Source organism: Doryrhamphus excisus, linkage group LG3 (genome assembly GCF_037039965.1).
Source record: "Doryrhamphus excisus strain RoL-2023G ecotype Guam linkage group LG3, RoL_Dexc_Guam_v1.1, whole genome shotgun sequence".
Taxonomy (NCBI): Eukaryota; Metazoa; Chordata; class Actinopteri; order Syngnathiformes; family Syngnathidae; genus Doryrhamphus; species Doryrhamphus excisus.
In genome coordinates this window covers 17,796,330-17,817,634 of record NC_136359.1, presented here as the reverse complement: position 1 = coordinate 17,817,634, position 21,305 = coordinate 17,796,330, and the positions used below count along the sequence as shown (strand labels likewise).

The following is a 21,305-nucleotide window of genomic DNA, read 5'->3' as shown; positions in this document are numbered from 1 at the left end:
TATGTGCCCTGTGATTGGCTGGCGACCAGTCCAGGGTGTACCACGCCTCTCGCCTGAAGACAGCTGGGATAGGCTCCAGCATGCCTGTGACCCTAATGAGGATAAGCGGTACAGAAAATGGATGGATGAATGTAGTTTGTGCCCATCTGGTATGAATGATTCAAACATCACTGCTTTGAACAAAACATAAAAGAATTGTAGCGGCTTAGAAATACAAACTGTGGCTCAAAGTGGTTTGTTGGCCAACACAGGTCAGTTTCTTTGGCGATGGCGGAGTGAGCCCTTTCCACCCTTTCATTGCCATTGGCTTTAGGACCGCTTTTTTGGTGGTGCGGGCATCTTCATGGGCTTTTGGGGTGCGTTGTAGCAGTGGGGATGTTGTGGGTGGCTGGTTCGATTTGGTGTGTCAATGTCAATGAGTCAATGGTTTTTTTCTCTCAGCATTTGGTGCGGCTAGCGCATAAGGTGTCTGAGGCAGTGGGGAGATACAACACATGTTTACATACATCACACGTAGGAGATAAGAAGCACTTGATTTGCTCACCAACGTGCAGCACAGTATGGGTAATCTCGCCTCATTGTAGTGTTTCTTAAAATGATCAGCTAGGTAATTATTTATTTAGAGCTACAGTATTTCTTAAAGTTGGATTTATTGCTGTGATGTCATAATTCCTCATATTTCTCATCACATTATGAGTATAGTCGCCTTTTCTCACACATTTCTAAATATTTTGAGGAAAACAACATTTTTTTATTAACGCTCTACAAGCCTTGTATGCACATGTATACTACTTCAAATGTGACGATTGAATGAATTACCATGGCTTTTTGCAGTAGGAGGTAATAGGATGATACAAACATCTGGGATATCGTTCATTGCGCCAGTTTGGCTCTGTAAAAAAGATAAATGCTTCCTTGTGAAATTATGGGGGGAAAGCACGTCTTCTCATCCAACTCCTGCAGCACCTGGAAGCAGAAGACAGGTTGTAGGCCCAAAACGAGCACAACCCATATTTCAGTTCAGGCCTTTATATTGTGCAAAAAAAATGTTAAGTTCACGGCTTACTGCATGTACAGCAAGTCAGTCTGGTCTTTTTGAGAGGCAAATGCAGTTTCCACTGTGGGATTATAATGTCTCTGTTCCATAAACGTCTGTTGTCATATGTTTATTCACACTGCAACATAGTACTTATGTGACTCCTTTAAGTGATCTTGTTAAAAGGCTCATTGCAAGCGTCAACCTACGTTTGAGCTCAGCCTGTGGTTTTCTGTTGTAAAAAGGGTACAATGCAACTACTCTTTTCTTGGCTGTTTTTACTATAATGATATGGTGTTTGGATTGAATTGAACATATTTGGATGGAAAGGCTTGTGGGCTATAGTTTTCCAAGGGTGCAAAAAAAAAGAAAGCATGAAAGACAACCAGGATGTTCAACACAAGCAAGTTTATCTTTTTTTTAACTTCATCAAGCTCTTTATTGATGTGACAGGAAAAAAGAATTAAGCAATTTTGATGTTTTGTTTATTAAGTGTTGCATATGTGTCTGTGGGGAAGCTGGGCTCTTTATCATGCCTCCATCCAACCTCTTACCACCGCTTTTGGGCCTTTCGGAGCATCCTGTGACCTTTGACATCTTGGACAATAGAGGCCAGGACGTTTCCCAGTGAGCAGCGATGGAGCTAACAACAGGAACATGAGGGGTGCTCATGGGAAACAAACTGTTTATTGTGCAGCAGGATGGGCACCCCCCCATGTCCCAGTAACTTACTCACATATCCACACACACACGCACACACACACATGAACACTAGCATGAATTTCTGCATTGCAATGTGTTGCGGAGTGCTACAAAATCACTGAAAAGTAATATTTACAGTAAATTTCTTCAGAAGAAACAGCATATTTTTCTGTAGCAGGGTAAAGTATTTTCCTGAGACAAAGTCCCACCTTCAACAGGCAATGTTTTAAGTGACATTCATAACTGCCATACAAATGTCCATCCATTTTCCACCACTTATCCTCACGAGGGTCGCGGGCATGCTGGAGCCTATCCCAGCTGTCTTCGGGCGAGAGGCGGGGTACACCCTGGACTGGTCGCCAGACAATCACAGGGCACATATAGACAACCATTCACAGTCACATTCATACCTATGGACAATTTGGAGTCGCCAATTAATCTAGCATGTTTTTGGAATGTGGGAGGAAACCGGAATACCCGGAGAAAACCCACACAGAAATGCCCGAGCATGGAATCGAATTTGGGTCTCCTAGCTGTGTGGGCTGCATACGAGCCACTCGTTCACTGCACGGCTATTTTAAAGGACAAGTGCATATTTAAACACATTTTACGCATTTCTGCCCTAAAGCAAGCACTTTTAAGCGTAAAATTGGCTAAATAAAGTAAAATATATTTTGAAAAATGTCACATTAGCCCTGACAAATAGATAAGTCAGTAGATAAGTAACCAACCCACATACAGAACCTTTTACATGCTGTATTGGAGCATACCAGCTTTGCATACCAATATAATGCACCAGGCAGTTGTGGTTGGATTATCAAGATTGGAGAAAATGCACGACAGCTTGTGACTGCATTTTTATGTGGACATAAGCATCTTTAAAAAAAACACAACAACTTCACAAAGGTGGATGGACTTTTTTTTTTTTACTTCGGATTGAAGAAAAATGTTCATATTTGTGTTTGTGTCCATTCATTCCTGCTCGAAATGTCTACTTTCCCTCTCTTCTCTGAGGAATGAATGTGTCCCGACTGCTGATTGGATGAGCCAGGAAAAGGGAGAGGGAGAATGCTGTGGATATAAGACTATATTATAACAAGACAAAAACATCCCAATTCAAAAACATCCCAATTCGTGAGACGTGTTATGCATTATGCATTTCCCAGCACGCTTTGTTGTAGTTAAAATGACCTTTTTTACTTTTAAGGTTGTAATAGTTTTAAAGTGGTTTTTAGTCATGTACAGTTAAAGTAATAGTCAGAATCAGACACATTTAGTAAAAATGGTTGCATAATTAATGTTTTATATAATATAATAAAATGTGGTCACTTGGTAAGTAACCACATTTTTTTTTAAGTACAGTGGTGTCCATGTGAGATAGGAACTTCTTTATTGCGTGATAGGGCCCAGCTTAATGATACAAACAGTTCCGTGGGCCACCCAATATGACCTGGCGGGCCACATTTGGCCTGTGGACCTTGAGTTTGAGACGTGGTGAATAACACATGTTTCCGCAAACATTGTATAGGCAACATGCTGACAAACGGAAATGGGCATGTTCCATCCAACCCAGTTTATGAAGGATTTTGCACTCAAAGAATAAGCTCAGCTCTAGCTCATATGCTTTACAGCTATCACCATGTGTTAACAAAATGACAGTGCCTGACTCACTGTATGTTTCAGAACTGCCAAAAAAATGCTGTCTCTCTCTCCCTCATTGTCTGCACCTCTTGTGTTGTAGATGATGAGTTCATATTTAGAGAGACTTTCTGTTTAAATAACATGTGTTGGTGCTGCTTAAGTCAGTCTGTTTCTCAGGAAATCCCTCTTTTGTTTCCCAAGGAAGTTCACCACACTAGAAGAACCTGAAATTGACTTTGGAAAAGCAACAGCTGGAGCATATTTGATCATGGTTGATAACCACGAGATGTGTGAGTCAACACTATATAGACAGCTAGTGGCTGGACCCTGGGGATTACTCACAATATTGCATGAACAGCACAATTAAACATTTTAAAAAGCCATCAGTCACTGTGTAGTGAGACACTAGGGATTACTTCACCACAAAGGAATACTTGATATGTGTGGTTTGTCTCCTTTCCATATGATGCTCATTTGACAGGAGAAGACGAGAGGCAAAGGGACTGGATTATATAGTTTTTCAATTCCTGTTCCTTTTCAATGCTATATTTGCTACAGTAAAACAATGTTGAGTTGTTTAGTTTTGATTTAAGTGTGTGGAAAATCATTCAATTACAACAGTTTAGAGTGCTTGTTTTTAATTAGGTTCTATTTAGTGACTATTTCCTCTTAACTGAAGTGTAAATCATCTTGCATTCCTCCCAAGGCTAAAATTACCACACTGATTCCAGTGTTAAATTATGAGAAGCACACTCCCCTCTCCACAAATTGTTTCTGGCTGATTGCTACCTCATGTGGACATTTATGCTTTAATGTGCAGAATAGTCTGTAAATGTAACTGTGTGGATACAGTTTGTTTGTATGTTTATGGAAAGATTCCGTTTAGATTTCCAGAAGGATTATATAACCTACTAGATTTGCTACTCTACATTTCACAACGGAATATTTATTCTGTATGTTTACAGTTTGGCAAAATGTTTTAGCAGTGACTAAAAGTTCAGCATTTGAAAAGAATATTTGTACATTTTTCGATTATATATAGATTATACACCCATCCATTTCCTATACAGGTTTCCTCCAATCACAGGACACAAACACGCATTCATACTCACTGGGATAGCTGGGATAGGCTCCAGCATACCCCCGTGACCTTAATGAAGATAAGCGGCACAGAAAATGGATGGATGGCTGAATGGAAGGAAGCCAGAGTACCCGCATAAAAACCACATAGAAAATCGAACTCTTGGCTTTTATAGACTTGCAGCATTTATGTGATTTGCAGCATTTTTAATTTTCAGTGTTTACCCAATGGTTTCCGAATGAACTTTTAGTTCACTTAAATAATGGCTCCATTATTACTATTATCAAGTACACACAATCACATGAAGAGTGACATTTTAAGGACTGATATTGAAATATTTAGTCAAAGGGCGCCTTAACACAGACAAGCTAAATCAAATCACAGCTACGGAAATGAGCCATGAAACAGATTGCTTCATACATAATGACCTTTTCCCCCCTTTGCTTAGCTCAATAATTATATGATTGTGTAGAGTGCTGACTTCACTGCAAACATGAGGGCTGCTTGCACATATACCCTGAGTGTATAATCAAATCAAGACCATTGATACGATGAGTGAACAAATATCTTAGTGTGTAACAACAATGGATCTTTGTTCTGTGAAAGAGCCCTCGGAAAGCTGATACACTGACCCAAGGTAGAACACCTCTGGGGACTATGAGCCCGGCTTGTGCTCGGAATTAATTGGTTCTGCTTTTATTGGATAATTTGGGCATTAACAAGACCAATCTAAGTTCATTTGGAAAATGACAGAATGTGTGCCTTGTCATGGCAATCATGGGAAAGAGAGAAGAGTACACTCCAACTCTGACTTGGAACATAATTGCCTCAAAACGTGAAAAGCTTTCTGTTATACAGTGAAACTAGTGCGATCCATGTGACAAAAAAGACGCATCGCTGAAGTCTGCTGAGTGCGTGGGATCAAATTACAACACTACGGGCTATATCCATCGTGAGACGGGTTGGCTAAGCTCTCACCCCCACCCATATGTCCTGGTCCTGACACATTCACACCTTGGCTCATACATCAGTTTAGAACTTGGGCCACCAGTGGTGTAACTGAACACTCAAGTTCTGGGTGTTGGTGGGAAATTCCCCACAAGGGCAAATGATATTTATTATATCTATTACAAATAAAAACATATTACACTTATTGCTATGACTATTTACACCTTGTATGTGAAGTATAAACGACGTGGGCTGAAGCGAAGTAACATTTACTGCTTTGAAAGGCCCAAATAATATAAGAGTCGTAGACAATGTAAAGTGGGGCTCGGAGCAAGCAAAGTGTGTCTGAAAAACTGATAAACAGCTGCTCCAAAACTTCGAACACAGGGCCCCTAATGCTTCGGAGCCAAAGTGCTACCTCTGCTGCCTGCTGAATCTGATTACAGCAAGGCCCCTTAGGACAGGCAGGTCATTGAGAGCACAGAGATGAGCAAACAATAAGATATTATCTGAAGGAATCTTCAGCTTTCCAAAGGAAAATGGACCCTCTCAGTGTCACATTGACGATAGGATCCTCAACCTGACACTGAATCAGCCATTTAAGAAGAATGAACACTGTAGCCCATTCATGCACGCTCACTAAAATAATGAGAGCTCTTTTTTCACCCTTGTTTAACACATATAAAGGAAACTCATGGGTCTTTGCAAAAACAAGGCTGTGCAGAAACCAGAGCATGCAGCTGACTCACATGAATATGTCTGAGCAATGATCGAGTATTGAATTAGCCACTCCATAGTCTTTGGCTGCCTCTTAAATACACGGACTAAACACATACTTGACTTCATGGCGCAATGGTGTGGTATTGTGGTGCAATTTTGACCTCAAATACACGAGACTGAACACAAAAGTATCTAGCGCTACTAAGTTTGTTTATTCTAGCCCTGGTTTGCCTCAATCTCAGTGTTCTGTTCAAATAGTGACATCTTGTGGTTGCTTGGCTACACACAGAAGTGGAATAATGAGTAATAGTTGTAGCATGGTTTATTTATTTCATTCATTCATTCATTTTCTACCACTTTTTCCTCACGAGGGTCGCGGGGGTTTATTTATTTATTACACAAAATTATTCAAATGTTATTATAAGCCCAGGTCTACAAAATCGACAATATTGTGTCGAATATTTAAATGGGCCTGTGAAGGAGCTGCATAGTGGCAACGAATATTTATATGTGAAAGTAATTTATTATTAAAATCTGTTATATATTCAAACGACATTTTTTGTGATTTCATCCAATAATGTACGATCTGATAAATAATAATGAAAAAACGATAAACTAAACTATGAACCAAGGAGGCGCAAGTCAACTCTCGCGATATTTGTCTGGTGTCTTGCTGGCTGCAAGAGGGCTAGAATGGTAGCAGAGGTACCAGCAAACACCTCGTCAATTCTGTGACTAGCAAAAGACATAACGTCGATTTTTCAATGTTTTGATGCTTAGGTTGTTCCAGAAGACAAAACACCAAAGTTATTATAAGTTAGGCCTGATTTGCTGCATCTTGTTGTAAGGTGTAATTTGGGAAATAGGCGACCACCGAACCCAAACTGTATATGTTCATATCTAACGGTTAGCTGACAGGCTACATAGCACAGCCATTGGGGCAATGGCGTTGAAAAGAATCCAGAAGGTGAGTGTTTATTTCTTTCAACCTTTTGCAACCCTTTTTAGACCCCTTACGAGTTCGGTAAATATCAGTGTTTGTTTGTTGATGTATGTCGAACGACTTCTTTCCTTGTCCCCCTTTTGTTTTTGTTTTTTTGTAACGGTACTCACCTTAAGACACAAACAAAGGCAAGCGTAAACTTAACCAGTGATGGCCTGGTTTGTGCGTTGCCACAGTAACAGTAACTGACAAAAACTAGCCGCAACTAGTATCTTTTGTTTTTTGTTTTGGGGTAAGTGTTAAAACTGTTAGCTACTATTCCAGTTATGGTCTCTTAATATTTCTCTCAATCGTCCAACAGAGCTGCACCGGCTAGCATCGGCTAATGCAATTGTGTGTTTTGGTCATTGTGTTAGGACGTTTGCAGAATGTGACTTTTATTGTGTTACGCCTTAGTCGTCCACATTATCAATGCTGGGCTCACGAGTAAGGCAAGTGGTGTGTTTGAATGACAGCTGCTAGCTGGTTGCCAAAATTGAACTCCAGTGTGGCTCTTTCCATTTATGGGCTGGCAAATGGGGCAGTGCGGTTGGCCAAGGTGTGTATATTTTTATACCTCTGGATAGTTCTTTTGAATAGTGTTGCAGACAGCATGCATACACAAATCTGCTAAAATCAAAAGTTCAACTCTTCAAAATAGGTCTCTATTTGTATTTGCATACTCAAAGTAAAATGGAGAGAGCTTTACATAGTGCAATTGTGTACTATACACTCACCTAACATTTAATGAGGTACCTCTGTACAATCTAATGCCAATCGCAACAAAAAATGTGTAATGCTCACAGTCAGAGGTATTGGTTTAACAATGTATTTGTTTTTGCATGCAGTCAGACAGATATACTCTGCATTCAATGTAAGGTGTCTCTCCCAAGTAGCTAAATGAGGTACAGTTGTCCCTTGCCACGCTGGTTGTTAAATACAGCCTATTATTTGTCAAAACTAGAGCCGGCAGAAATAGAGCGCTAATGGTGGTAATTAATTTAGATAATTTATTATGTTAAAATTCTTGGCGTAATTAACGCATGCAGAGCATGTCAAGCAAAACCTCTCAGTTAAGACTGCAGTCACTATTGTAAAGCGGTTACAAGGAGACAATAATGTTCCTGGAATGTTCATTGAGACACACACACCAGATTTGATCAAGCAAGCTGTAACTCAACTCTCAACACCCAACCTCACATCCTGTCTGTCTGGCATTCAGCTCCCCCCTAGGAAGTACATTTATGGTGACAAACACCTGCACAAGTATTATTTTGTCTTGATGGCTAATTTATTGTGTCTACTATATTGGGTAATATGAATGTAAAGGTGACTATAGTTTCACAATTTTTATTTTGCTTTTGATTAGGAAGAGAAATTTGACTAAATTTACTTAATTGACTTTGAGGAAAAAATAGCAATCAGTTAATTACGGTAGGATACAATAACGCTGCAAGTCAAGTCTGCCTTTTTTGCTAATATGTGACTTGTATCTTTTTTTTTTTGTCATCTGAACAGTTTGACTCCGATTTTGGAAAAGGTGTTCAACCTCATTCGTATGCATATATATCATATGTATTTAAATCTGATATGTATCTGATCTACTCCAGTCTGAACAGTCAGGTCGCATATAGACGTGGTTTACCATGCAAAACTTACCTTCAAACTGCATGGGATGATCTCAATTTCAGATTTATATATATAAAATATATATTATATAAAATATGTATTTTTTACATATTTATAAACATTACCAAAAACTAGGCAAGGTTGGTGCACGTCCGGCTTTTCCTGAGCTCCACCGCACAAGCGGTAATACACGGTCATACACGATAAGTCGGGGTCTCCAGCCAGGAGCTCATGAGCTGCCAGTAGCTCCTAAACACATCGCAATTAGCTCTCCAAAGGCTTTATTCATTTATTATCAACTCCTATACCCACTATTTTAGAAAGTTTTTCGCAGTTGGGAAGCACTTTGGGCGGAGCGGGCGTGCCTGGAGGCGAGCCGTGTGTGGAATAAATCAAAACAGACCATTTTGCCGAGAAGCACAAATCCAAGGAAATACAGTTGGAATAGGTGCAGATTCTGCAAAAACGAAAAAGTTTTTTGTGCAGGTTGTTGTGTGTAGCTGCTCTATAGGAGATCACAACTCAATACAAAGGGTCGAACAATTAGCATAATAGGTCCCCTTGAAAAGCAAATGTTGTGTACTATAAGTCATCAAAGTTTGAATCGAGACAACCTTACTCTACTTGGACTGTCAGACAACAGCTGATTTAAAGACAAAATCTTGAGAAGCTACGTAACTCGGCAATGTTTATGCATTGCAGTGGTGTGAGGAGTGCAATGACCTCTACATTGGAGAGACAAAGAAACCCTTATACAAACGCATGTCACAGCATCGGAGAGCAGTTTTTTCAGGCCCTGAGTCAGCAGTTCATTTGCATCTAAAAAAGAAGGGATCTTCCTTTAAGGCAATTGATGTACAATCCTGGACAAGGAGGACCGCCAATTTGAAATAAACAATTTATGTTGAACTAAAAAAGGCCTTCCATAAATAGAGGGCGATGTTTGTGCCATTGCCTTTTGTCTGCTTCAACAAGGTCGTAACATCTCCAGCCCCAAAATGTTCTCATTGGATGGCCACTCACAAGCTGTTTTGTCACCAGGTACAACGACCTTTTGTTGTGCAGGATGACAATAGTCCACAACAACCACAATAACAAATTGACATTGTGACCACTTCTAGGGAACACACCCATCAGACACATAAAAAGAAAGACCCCTCACTTACAAACTGAAGAAGCCTTTTGGATTGAAGGTGACATGTCCTTAACAAAGAAGAGTCCAGTTAAATCTACCAGTCTTCTTCAGACCACAAACCAGTTAAAACAGCGCTTCTGCTGGTTTCAGCACAGTCACACAGTCCATTTTGCCTCAATTGCTTCAAGATGCGATTACACGCACAGTGGAAAACTTCTTCATGAATAATTGTAGCCTCAGCTATCATAAATGGAGGCTGTAGAAATACATAATTGTTGGTTGGCTAAAATACTTTTTATGTACAATCGAAGTTCCAGTACATTGATGGCTGTGTGTATATGATTGTGTTCCATCAGGAGCTGTCAGACCTGCAGAGGGACCCACCTGCACAGTGCTCTGCGGGACCAGTTGGAGATGATTGTAAGAATTCAGTTGTTTTCCAAGTGTATGCATACTGTATATTTGTTCATCAGAGGCTGATAGCCAAATGAAAACGTGTCCTGTGAAGTTTATTAAACATGGAATTTCAGATACACTGATCCAACATTGTCATTGTTTGTCTTTTTTAGTGTTTCATTGGCAGGCCACAATAATGGGTCCAGTAAGTGTTATTAGTTATATATATATTTTTTTTATCTTATCTGTGTTCTGCAGCACAAACAATAACTCCTTGTGTTTTTATGTCAATAGAGTGACAGCCCCTATCAGAATGGAGTGTTTTTCCTCACCATACACTTCCCCACAGATTATCCCTTCAAACCACCAAAAGTGAGTATCCATCAAATGTTTGTCTCATGAATTACGGGATTAAAAATGTACTCAATCTCATTATATAGTATTATCTTATTGTAATTTGTATTGCTGAAAAATGACTTTAAAATTTCTTGTTGCATTATAGGTTGCATTTACAACAAAAATCTACCACCCTAATATTAACAGCAATGGAAGTATTTGTCTGGATATACTGAGATCACAGTGGTCACCTGCACTAACAGTATCAAAAGGTAAGGGAAAATAAATGTATGTGGAATATAGACTCTAGGATGGACTGTCACAAAGTATTATTTTCCTGACGTAAGCATACAAAACGTCTCATCTATATATAATGAACACTGCAATATACAGTTTTCTGTATTGCAAACTTCAGTGAGCAAAATCACCACTTCCTTAAACTGTTACCTATGGGCACTACGATATCTCACAAGGTCAAAAAATGTCAGTATTGTGTAAAAGTTAATTTTCTTCCCTAATATCATTCAATCACAAAATAAACCTTTATATATCTAGATTTATTACACATCAACTGATTGTTTTTTAAACATTGATGTTTGTAGCGCTTCGCTCATAAAACCAAAAATCCATGTGAGGCCCAGGATGCTTTGATAGCGGCCTTCAGCTCATCTCTTTTGTGTCTGATGTTACTCATCTCCCTCTTGGCAATGCCCCACAGATTCTATATGGGGTTCAGGTCAGGTGAATTTGCAGGCCAGTCCAGCACAGTAATACTGTTGTCAGTAAACCAGTCTCTAGTGGTTTTGCCACTGTGGTCAGGTGCCAGGTCATGTAGGTTTTCAGCGGATGTAAGCATGACGTGCTGCAAGATCTCCTGGTTGACACCACGTCATTACAGACGTCACATTGGAGTTTCGGTAGCTTGTTTAGCCTCTCCAGTCTTCCTCCAGACCCTTTAGCTTTGATTTCCAAATGAGAGACATTTGTCAGGGAACAGGACCTTGGACGACTGTCAAACAGTACAATTCTTTTTTTATCCAAAGGCCAGGTCAGACATTTTGATTTTTTTGAGCAATTAACAAACCGAGTACTGTCTTTTCTCAATGTCATGTATTTGGACCACAAACTGCTTAGTAATGTACTTTTTCAGCCTTTCATAGTTTTGAGAGAAACTGAGAGAAAATCTGATTTTCCACAGTATTATTGTCAATCTGCTCCCTCCTCTGTGACCCAAACCCTGATGACCCTTTGGTACCAGAGATTGCTCACACATACAAGGCTGACAGGGAAAAGTAAGTACACCTTTTTCAACATAAGTGACACATTTATTATATTATGCTCTTAGAGTGCAATATGATTAAAGACCTTTTGCTAAACACTGATTGTCTTTTGCAGGTACAACAAATTAGCCAGAGAATGGACACAGAAGTATGCAATGTGAGATTGCCATGGAGATGGAAATACAAAAGGAGAACAAGAAAAACATGTTTGATTTGTAACTGGAAACAAATGAACAGCAAAGGGGGGAAACAATCTAGAAAATGGACAACCTTGTGGACAAGGGCAAAATAATGATGTGCTGAGGATAACCAATGTGCTGTCCATTATGCCTGTATGGATCTCAGCAGGACCTGAAGGGCTTGTGGAAGCAATCCCTTACAGAATACTGGACACTATACTCACAGCCCATATACCACACTCAGACTTTAAATTGTTACTCACGCTGTTATTATTGCCGCCTTCATACACATCATTCATTGTCATTTTGTTTTACTGCTTAGTGAGCAAAATGTTGGAAAAATTTGCGAAATTATATCACCTTGACCTTTGAGGTACTGCCTGTGTTTCACTGGATGTCTTCTAGTACTGTATCTCCATTTAATTAGTGGCCTTTCTGTGTTCTAATTTTCGGTCTACGTGCAATTGAGGCAGAATGTTCCCAGTTCACAATAATGGTGCAGTGCCACTACCAGCAGCTGATCGCATGGCACATACTGACTCTTATTTCCCCCAAAACAATGTGAAAATACAACAACAAAGGACTGATCTGATACTGTATCACCCTTTGCGTTTGGAATCACAACATGTGGTGGTAATGAAGGCACTGGAATGCTAAATGACCCCTGCTCCTCAAAGGTCAGATGGCAATTACATTTTTCTTTCACACTGTCATTGCTCATAAGAATCCATTCATTGCTCCTCTGCCAAAAGTTACTGTTACATTGCTGGTATGGTCACGGATACTCAGTACATGGCTACGCTATGTGTTTACTCCTCAATACATTTACTCAGGTATTGAACTGAATCATCAGCCTTTTATAAGCAGTGACCCGTGGTGAGAAAAAGTACCCATATTGTTAGCTCTCCTTGTATATTCCTAAAACAAAATAATGTGCTAAAGGCAAACTGATAAGTCCTGATATTTGTTATTTTATGAAAGTATTACTTTTGTTGGCAAGAGGGTCCCCTTCACACTTTTTACCTTTTACATTTATTTTCTGAACAAACTGTTGATGTAAACAACTTTACAAAGTACATGCTACTGATGCTTTTGTGTTGATACTGTAAAGTGGAACTGAAGTAACGCTTTTCAGGGTAAGTTAGACATTTTCATCATTTTTGTCAGTGTCAGGTGTAATAATCATAATTACACATCTGCACAAATATATATTTTTTCGTGGTAAACAACCTCAGCTGACAGTTGACCGGTTTATCTGGTTGCAACATTTGTGTTGTCTTTACGATTTTTTGTTTTAGCCATTTCATGTTAATGTCATCTGATCATGATTGGAATGTGTCATAAAATAATCTTAGTTGGAATATGATACCATTGTTACTATTGGATAAACTAGTTAGGATGTGCTATTTTTGTTTTCATCGATGTGCTGATGCTGCCAATATAAAGGGAATTATTTAATAGCATAATGGGGAAGAAATGCATCATTTTACCCATCCAAAATAGTCCATAGCATGAAAATATAGTAGCTTTATTATTAGATTTTAGATCATGTTTTAGATCTCAAATATAGTTTCTCATTGGTAGATTTAAGGAAAATTGTCCTAATCACAGTATAATAACGTTTTGAAAAGCTACATTGAAGTAAAGGTCATTTTTCTCCTGTTTGTGTACATTGTTTATCTGGCTATTTTTTAAGCTCCGCCAACTAAACAGCCTCAAATCCATCATTACCACTGATGCTACCGTTACTATTGTGCGCCATAGCATTTTATAGGCAACTTAGCGTGCTTTGCACACTAAACTACTTTCTCTCAGCCACTTGCCAAATATCAGGGATTTTGTTACCATTCATCTGCCTAACATCTGATTAAACTTTTAGCCTTAACCCTCATTTGTATATTGTGTATAGAAAAAAAAGTGTCAAAACCTAAATTAGATGTCATGACTGATTAATTTTATTTGTGAAGCTGAAAAACGGCATTTAAAATGTTTCTTAATTCAGGGCTGGCGTTTGTGCATCTTAAATTATGAAATTGTTGTGCTTGAACTGTAACCTTGGGCGTTCGCATCTTTTCACTTTGTCCACACAGGATAACTATTGACGTGAATAAAATGCATTGGTTTACCGTTTTTTTCAGTGAGCATTTATGTATTTTTTGACGGTCCTAACCCTAACCCAAATCATAGTAAATAATGACGCTGCAGATTTTTAACAAGTCACGTCTGCAAGGGTGCGTTGGATTTGTTTAGTGAGTCAGCTTCTGTGGGAGATAACAGAAGTGCCGTCATTTACAGTATCTTAAAACTATGCCGAACATTTACAGTTGAATCAGAAATACAATTATACACTTAATTAGTGTATTGCTATAGTTGGTATGTAGAGAGACACACAAACCCCGCTTCTCCGCGCTGTCTACGTGAAGATGACGCGCCATGGAAGTACCCATTATCAGAGCTTGTGTCCTCTCCAGCTGAAAGGAAACGTCATTGCCACTCCTCCCACTAGTAGGAAGGGCGCATCCGGGATAGGATAGCTAGCTGGCTAGCTCAACTCAACATAGCCATGGCAGTTAACCTCAGCAAAAATGGCAGCGCTTTAACAGCAGCGTATCAGGAAGTCGTAAATGAAAAATCAGACACCAACTGGTAAGGATCAGCATCAAGATGCTAATCTGTAAAGCGTAACAATGAGACATTGCGTCCGCGTTAATGTTGGCTAGCACAGAGCACGTCAGTCGTCAAGTAACGAAGTTGTCGGCAGTTTTGAACAAATATTGACGTTCTTGATTAATCCTTTACGTTATATTACTTTGTAAACCATGGTGTGCGTTTGTTCTTGCCTATTTACAATCAGTCTTGTTTGTCACCATTTTCACACATGATAGGCTAAGTTCATCAAAGCCCTAAGTAACATGCTTCTCTCAATAATATTCAAAGGTAAATGGGGCCAGCATTTTCTGTGATGGTTTGCATACAGCTTTGTGTTTTTCTGTACAGGAGACATGAACAGGACTGTCAACTTGAAACCATTTCCGTAGTATACCGAGTCAACAGACCTGCTCAAGTCTAGTGTCGTTGTTCTGAAAGTTTGACGTTTCCACAACGATCTACCCCACTTCCTGACATACAGGGATGTGGCAATTGTGACTAATTTAAATAAAATAACTTTATGTTGTTGTCTTTCAGGTCGAACAGACTGTTGTTGAGAGCGCCAGTGTTTAATAATAACCTTTGGCACTGTTGATGGAATCAGATTTAAGCTATTTGGTGATTTCAGCTGCAGGTCCTTGGTTTACTTAGTGCATTGTGCTGACTTCAAAGCATGCAAGGGCAAGTGTATTAGATCATAATTGTTGCACCACAGCTGTAGCCTTTGGCAAGTGTGCCTCTATTATCAGGTAGTGCATTGAATGTCCATAGATTTTTAGTTGTGTTGAGGGGTCTATTCTTATTGTGTGTGTTCCAGATAGCTGAATGGCAGCACATCTCTAAAGCACGTGCAATGATAACTGTACAGCTATTTAATTATGCGGTATGAGTCTGTGCAGACACCATTATGGCCGCATCTGCACTGCAAGACCCTCGGTGCACACAGTTATCCTCACCGCCATGATTAGTTTCTTGCCACATGTATGGTGTCAGTTTTTGACTCGTGCATTCAGCCGAAACAAATGACAAACATGACAGCTTAGTACCAACATGATTTTGGAGGCTTGTTGACAGCTAATTGCAACATAATTTATTGGATCTTCTCAGGGCCTTATTCACCTACGAGGGAAACAGTAATGACATCCGCCTGGCAGATAAAGGAGGTGAGTTGTTAATGTTGTCATCACATTTCTATTACATCATCACAACAATAGCTGGAATATCAGCACAAGGGAACCGCTTTGCTTGCCTCGGCCGTCTCAATTCATTTGCAAAGGGAAAAATGTTCCCTGTTACACAACCAACCACAGCGGTCATTTAACTATTCCCACAATGTTTTTGTATCAGATGGAGGACTGGAGGAGCTGGTGGAAGAACTTAACAGTGGAAAAGTAATGTATGCATTCTGTCGGGTGGAAGATCCAAACTCTGGTCTGCCAAAATATGTCCTCATTAACTGGGTTAGTGTCGCAGTCCACCACTGTGCATTTGTGCTCTCCGTTCCATAAACTTGTCATTACAAACCACTTGTCTGTGTCTCAGACTGGGGAAGGAGTGAATGATGCAAGGAAAGGACTTTGTGCAAATCATGTGAGCTCCATGGCCAACTTTCTTAAGGTAATACTGCAGTCATTTTTTATCTACCATCTGTTTTTTTTATGCTGAATTTCACATCGTTAAAAGTTAGGTTGGGCGATATGGACTTTAGCATATATTTTAAAATATACATATATATATCCATCCATACATTTATCATTTATGCCGTCATTTTCTTATCATAGGAAGAATCTATACAGGTTCATAAAAAAATATCCCCCAAACCTAATTTAAAAGAAAATTGCACTTTTTTGATATTGTGCCCATCATCTACAATTTTTATCTGAGCCATGAATTCTTGTGGCTTTCTCTTTTCTGTGCACTCTAAAAATATGAAGACTGACTAGCTTCACCACAGACCTGTGTGTTCATGTCTCACATAAGGATTGTGGATGATGGGCAAAATAAATCCGAAAAATCCGAAAATAGCTTTTTCCACTTTTCTGACCTATAAATGTTCTTAGGATGTTGCATTTCAGATAATGAGGTTTGCGCATTTGTAAGTGAGCCCAGAAAGAAGTTTGGGAAGTTTTGTGAGTCAGACAGGCTGAGTGGGACCAATCACAGTGAGTGTGTGCCCAGAGGGGGGCCCTCGGTGGAATAAATTAAAACAGGCTGTTTTGGAAATCCAAGGAAATGCAGCTGGAATGGGTGCAGATTCTGGATGATCTAGAAAGCATTCTGTGCGGCTTATCATGTGTAGCTGCTCTACAGGAGTCCACTACAATACAATAATACAAAGGGACGAAATGAGCATAACAGGTCCCCTTTAATCTTTTGAGGGCCCTGTTCATCAATACTGAAGGTGTCTGTGGAAAGAAAAAGATAGTTATGTCAGCATCATAAAACATACGCTTGGATGGACACCAACTTAGCGTTTTGTGTCAGACTGTTTGTACAAACATTAAATGGAGTTTATATCTCGCTGCATTTCAGGGGGCCCACGTCACAGTAAATGCCCGTGCCGAAGAGGATGTAGAACCTGAGGTGATCATGCAGAAGGTGGCCAAAGCCTCAGGAGCCAACTACAGTTTCCACAAAGAAGCCTCCAGCCGTTTCCAGGACAGTGGCCCTCAGGGTCCTGTGGTAGGCCTTAGTCCCTAGTAACCTCTACCATACTGATAGCAGTGCATCTTTGCACTTGAATGGAGGAATTTGACATGCTTGTTTAGCAAGTTATGTTGGTGGTTCTCTCAAAATGTGCAGGTAGATGCCTTGCAGTAAATTTGCACTTTACAGCAGTGTTACACAGGAATGGCGTCACTGTTTATAAAATAACTTATAGGTTTGTTACTGAAATGTTGCACTACTACTATTACTGTCCACTACTACTCACCTCTTTTAAAGTTTAGTTTTTGTGGAATGGTCTCCTTTGGAATAAGGATTATTAAGCGTTAATCCCAAAATGTTTAGCGCATTCTAATACCTGTTCAGTTGACTCAATTGTCAGTGCAAGTGTAAGATTTTAGGTTCCACTCCAATTCACTGATGTTCGTTCTGCTTTCTGTAGGGATCTGTGTACCAGAAGACCAACGCTATGTCAGAAATCAGGAAGACCAACAAGGACACATTCTGGGCACAAGCAGAGGTACTGTTGCTCCTCAACTTTTCACCTACAGCCCATTGTAATTCAAAGACACTTTTAGACAAATGTATTGGAATAAAACATATTTTTTTTAGATTGTCTTGATGTGTCCTTTGACAAGACTTTAATTCCCAGATTATGAAAAAAATGGCATTGTTTCTTTTGGCTCCAAAGAAAGAGGAGGAGAGGCGTCGCCTGGAGGAGAGGCGCAAGGCAGAGGAGGAGCGCCAGCACCTGGAGAAGGAGAGGAAAGACAGGGAGGTCAAGGAGGCAGCACTGAGGGACAAAAGGGACAAGGAGAGAGCCGTTCAAATTGAGCAACAGAAGTAAGTGTCGGCAACTGAAGGAGAGACATATTAGTTTTTCGGAGTCCGAATGTGTCGAATTAAAATGGTTATTTGACAGGAAGTACCAGCAGCAGCAGGAGGCTGAGAGCAGAGAGCAAGAGAAACAACGCAAGGTGAGTGTCAATCTAGCCTTAATTTAGGATAGAGATGTTATTGAATGTGAAAAAGAGCAACCAAATAAACTTACTTAGTCGTGAAAGGTTCTGCAATAAGGTGTTTAATGTGTTAGCAGTGCTAACTTTATAGTCACATTTAACAGGCAAGTATGCTAGGTTAGTCTCTTAGTCGAAGAAAATGAAACCTTTTTTATACACAAAGCTGTCTTATGTTAAGTGGTGGGCATATACACCGTGTGACCTTATCTAGCAAGTAGTAGTAGCTGGTAGTGCACATATTTTCATGAAAATGTCAACATTAATATGACCACCGTCAGGAGCAGCAAGAGGAGAATCGGGCAGCCCAGAAGGATGCAGTCATTCGAGGTGAATCTGTGGAAAAAGCCAACGTGAGTCCCTCCTCACTTCAATGTGCTCTATTCCATGTTTATCTTCTCATGCTACGCAGACATTTGTTTCTGTACCTTCTTGTGAGATGAAATACACTTTGCCGTTTGTATCTAAAATTACTTCATCCATAACATGCACAGTGCTGTGCAGACACACTCAATTGGATGACCGCATTCTTTCCTTTTTAAATCTGCTTTTGTCTTATTCCATGAAGTCATCATAAAATTGGCAAGCTACCTTCAATCTAAGAATTTTATATTAGCAATTTTCAGTTAACAGTACACAGACCGTGGAAACGGTAACCTGCATTGACTGACCACAACAAAATATTACACCCTTCTCAATACGTTGCAGTATGCACCTTGCGATCTTAAACATGTTTCATAACATACATGGTGCATTTCACAAGACAGCCGGCACGATCGTGCATCAGTCACTGACAGTTTTTTTTTTTTTTTGGTCTGCTTGCTTCGGCTAGGCTGGTGATATGTTTTTCATATTTTTACTTTTGGCTTGTTATTATATGTGCCCTTCTGTGTTGGCTTTTGGAATAAGTATCTTAAGTATCTGAGGTCTTGCTTTGTGATCTAGAACCTTTTTTGGTTCAACAAGTTTGACCTCCAGAGGTTCCAGTGTGAATATATTTTACGATTGTTCTTATTTTGCTAACACTGAATAACTGATCAGGCAATGTTTCCATGTAGGAGGCAGCTTCTCTCATCTCTCAGCGAGCTATGAACCCCAGAGAGATGTTCAAGCAGAGAGAAAGGGGAATAGCTCCCAATGACTCTTCTGTTGCCCCTGGGAGCACCCAGCCAGGTATGCTCCCCACATTCGCTGCCATTACAAAGGGGAACTGCACTTTTTTGGAGGAAAAACATTGCCCATCATTCACAATCCTTATGTGAAACATGAACATGTATTTATTTCTCTTTTCTGTGGATTATAACACAAGAAAACAATTTAAAAAATTCCCCAAAAGTGCAATTCCCCTTTAAATGTCAGCCGCTCCTTCATTTCCGCTCTCTGGTGGCAGTGGCTCCAACCGGCATTCTTCTGTAGAGCTCTACCTGTCCATGATCACACCTAAACTCTCTGTCTCCATCTTGTGTCTCCTTTTCTTTTCTCTCCATTTGTGCATGTTTGTGACTCGATGTGCGTCTTTACGCAGGGCGTCTGCAAAGCACTTTTCTCTCTAAGCAAACATACAAACCCGAGCAGGCCAGCTCCCCTCAACGTCAAGCGTCCCCAGTGCCGGCAGTCTCTGCCTCCCCTGTCCATGCTGCAGGTGTGAGCTTACACACACACACACGCGCGCACGCACACACACTGTCTCTCTCACCAGACTCAAGTTCCATGCTTTTTTTTTTTTTTTTTATTGACGTCACCACTTTTCACTGTGCTTTCAGTCAATCCTGACATTATTATTAGCCAATAGTGCCCTCATGTCTCCTACCGGTGGTGCTTTTTATCCTGCGTGGGCTTATGGGCGTGTTCCTCTGTGTATATGCATGTCTGTGCTTGTGTTTTCGGGTGATAAGAGCCAGATGTGGATGATGGACAGTCCAGGTGTGAGTATGACGCACAGGAGGCGGCCCCTGAGGACCACTTAAAAGGTGGGGCACCAGCTGTCGTTTTAACCTGCCCTCTTATTGGCTTCGATAAACTGGATTTACCATCACACTCTCTGGAAGTTGTTGGGATCTGCTGCCGCCTTGTGGTAGACTCATTACAACTGTTTTTTTTGTCCTATTCAGTTGAGGAGGTGCCAGCTGCAAGCCCTTGTGTCCAGGAGCCTTTTTATGAAGAACCTGCTCAGGTATTTGCTCAGTGCAGCACAAAATGTCCTACGATGATGAAATGATTTCTGAATAGGAATTGTAATTCTGCAGATTGATGAGAACAACTATGAGGTGACTGCAGATGAGACGTCTGATAGAGGCATCTGTGCCCGGGCCTTATATGACTACCAGGCTGGTAGGCTACGTTTTGTATTAATTCCTTTAAGAGAGTAAACAACACTGAAAATGATCATTTATTCCCCAGCTGACGACACAGAGATTTCCTTCGATCCTGATGAGATCATCACAGGGATCGAGATGATAGATGAGGGATGGTGGCGAGGTTACGGTCCTGATGGCCATTTTGGAATGTTCCCAGCCAACTATGTTGAGCTCGTATAAGCCTGCACACTTCTCTCAATCACACAGGGAACCTACCATTCCGGCAAGCCACATTACGGAGCAATGAATGGACAGCCAATCTGGGCCAGGATATTTGAAATAGTCTTCATTTCAAGCCAGCTTTATCAACGTGCTCGTGTTTTAAAGCGGTAAAAGCCTTCAACACTTTACCTGTAAATGTGATTCCATGTTGTGTTAAATCTTGAATTTGAATTTGTGAGTGTAAACAGCATTTCAGGTCCACATTCCTTTCAAAGTGACTAATCGTTGAGGTATTATTTTATTATGTGTCGTAGCAACAGCAGCAGCTTGCGTGTGATTCAGGGAGGAAAAAAAAACTAAGACGATGGTACGAGTTTTGTTGCCTTTGTTTT

The 21,305-nt window shown here is 40.2% G+C and overlaps 2 protein-coding genes across 6 annotated transcripts in view; both read left to right on the top strand.

The window, feature by feature from the left end:
- The window catches only part of ube2d4 (ubiquitin conjugating enzyme E2 D4), a 60,631-nt gene extending 46,904 nt beyond the window's left edge, over positions 1-13,727 (top strand). The window contains exons 1-7 of one of the 2 annotated variants that reach the window (XM_058069725.2): positions 6,792-7,095; positions 10,231-10,294; positions 10,444-10,475; positions 10,565-10,642; positions 10,773-10,878; positions 11,805-11,898; positions 12,002-13,727. In XM_058069725.2, the coding sequence (XP_057925708.1) occupies positions 7,072-7,095; positions 10,231-10,294; positions 10,444-10,475; positions 10,565-10,642; positions 10,773-10,878; positions 11,805-11,898; positions 12,002-12,047 (444 nt within the window). In that variant the 5' untranslated portion in view covers positions 6,792-7,071 and the 3' untranslated portion in view covers positions 12,048-13,727. Of the gene's footprint in view, positions 1-6,791; positions 7,096-10,230; positions 10,295-10,443; positions 10,476-10,564; positions 10,643-10,772; positions 10,879-11,804; positions 11,899-12,001 lie in introns of those variants that run through there. The other variant, XM_058069726.2, reaches the window with a different exon arrangement.
- Positions 13,728-14,541: 814 nt separating this feature from the next.
- dbnlb (drebrin-like b) lies at positions 14,542-21,305 on the top strand. Of its 4 annotated transcripts, XM_058071704.2 has the most exons (15): positions 14,542-14,711; positions 15,822-15,877; positions 16,062-16,174; positions 16,257-16,331; positions 17,247-17,396; positions 17,821-17,898; positions 18,070-18,221; positions 18,301-18,355; positions 18,676-18,747; positions 19,453-19,567; positions 19,920-20,036; positions 20,290-20,364; positions 20,506-20,567; positions 20,641-20,725; positions 20,795-21,305. In XM_058071704.2, the coding sequence occupies exons 1-15, from the start codon at positions 14,629-14,631 to the stop codon at positions 20,929-20,931; spliced, it is 1,425 nt and encodes a 474-aa protein (XP_057927687.2). In that variant the 5' UTR covers positions 14,542-14,628; the 3' UTR covers positions 20,932-21,305. The 4 variants fall into 4 exon arrangements, with proteins under 4 accessions (XP_057927687.2, XP_057927689.2, XP_057927688.2 ...); XM_058071706.2 differs by lacking the exon at positions 19,920-20,036; XM_058071705.2 differs by lacking the exon at positions 20,290-20,364.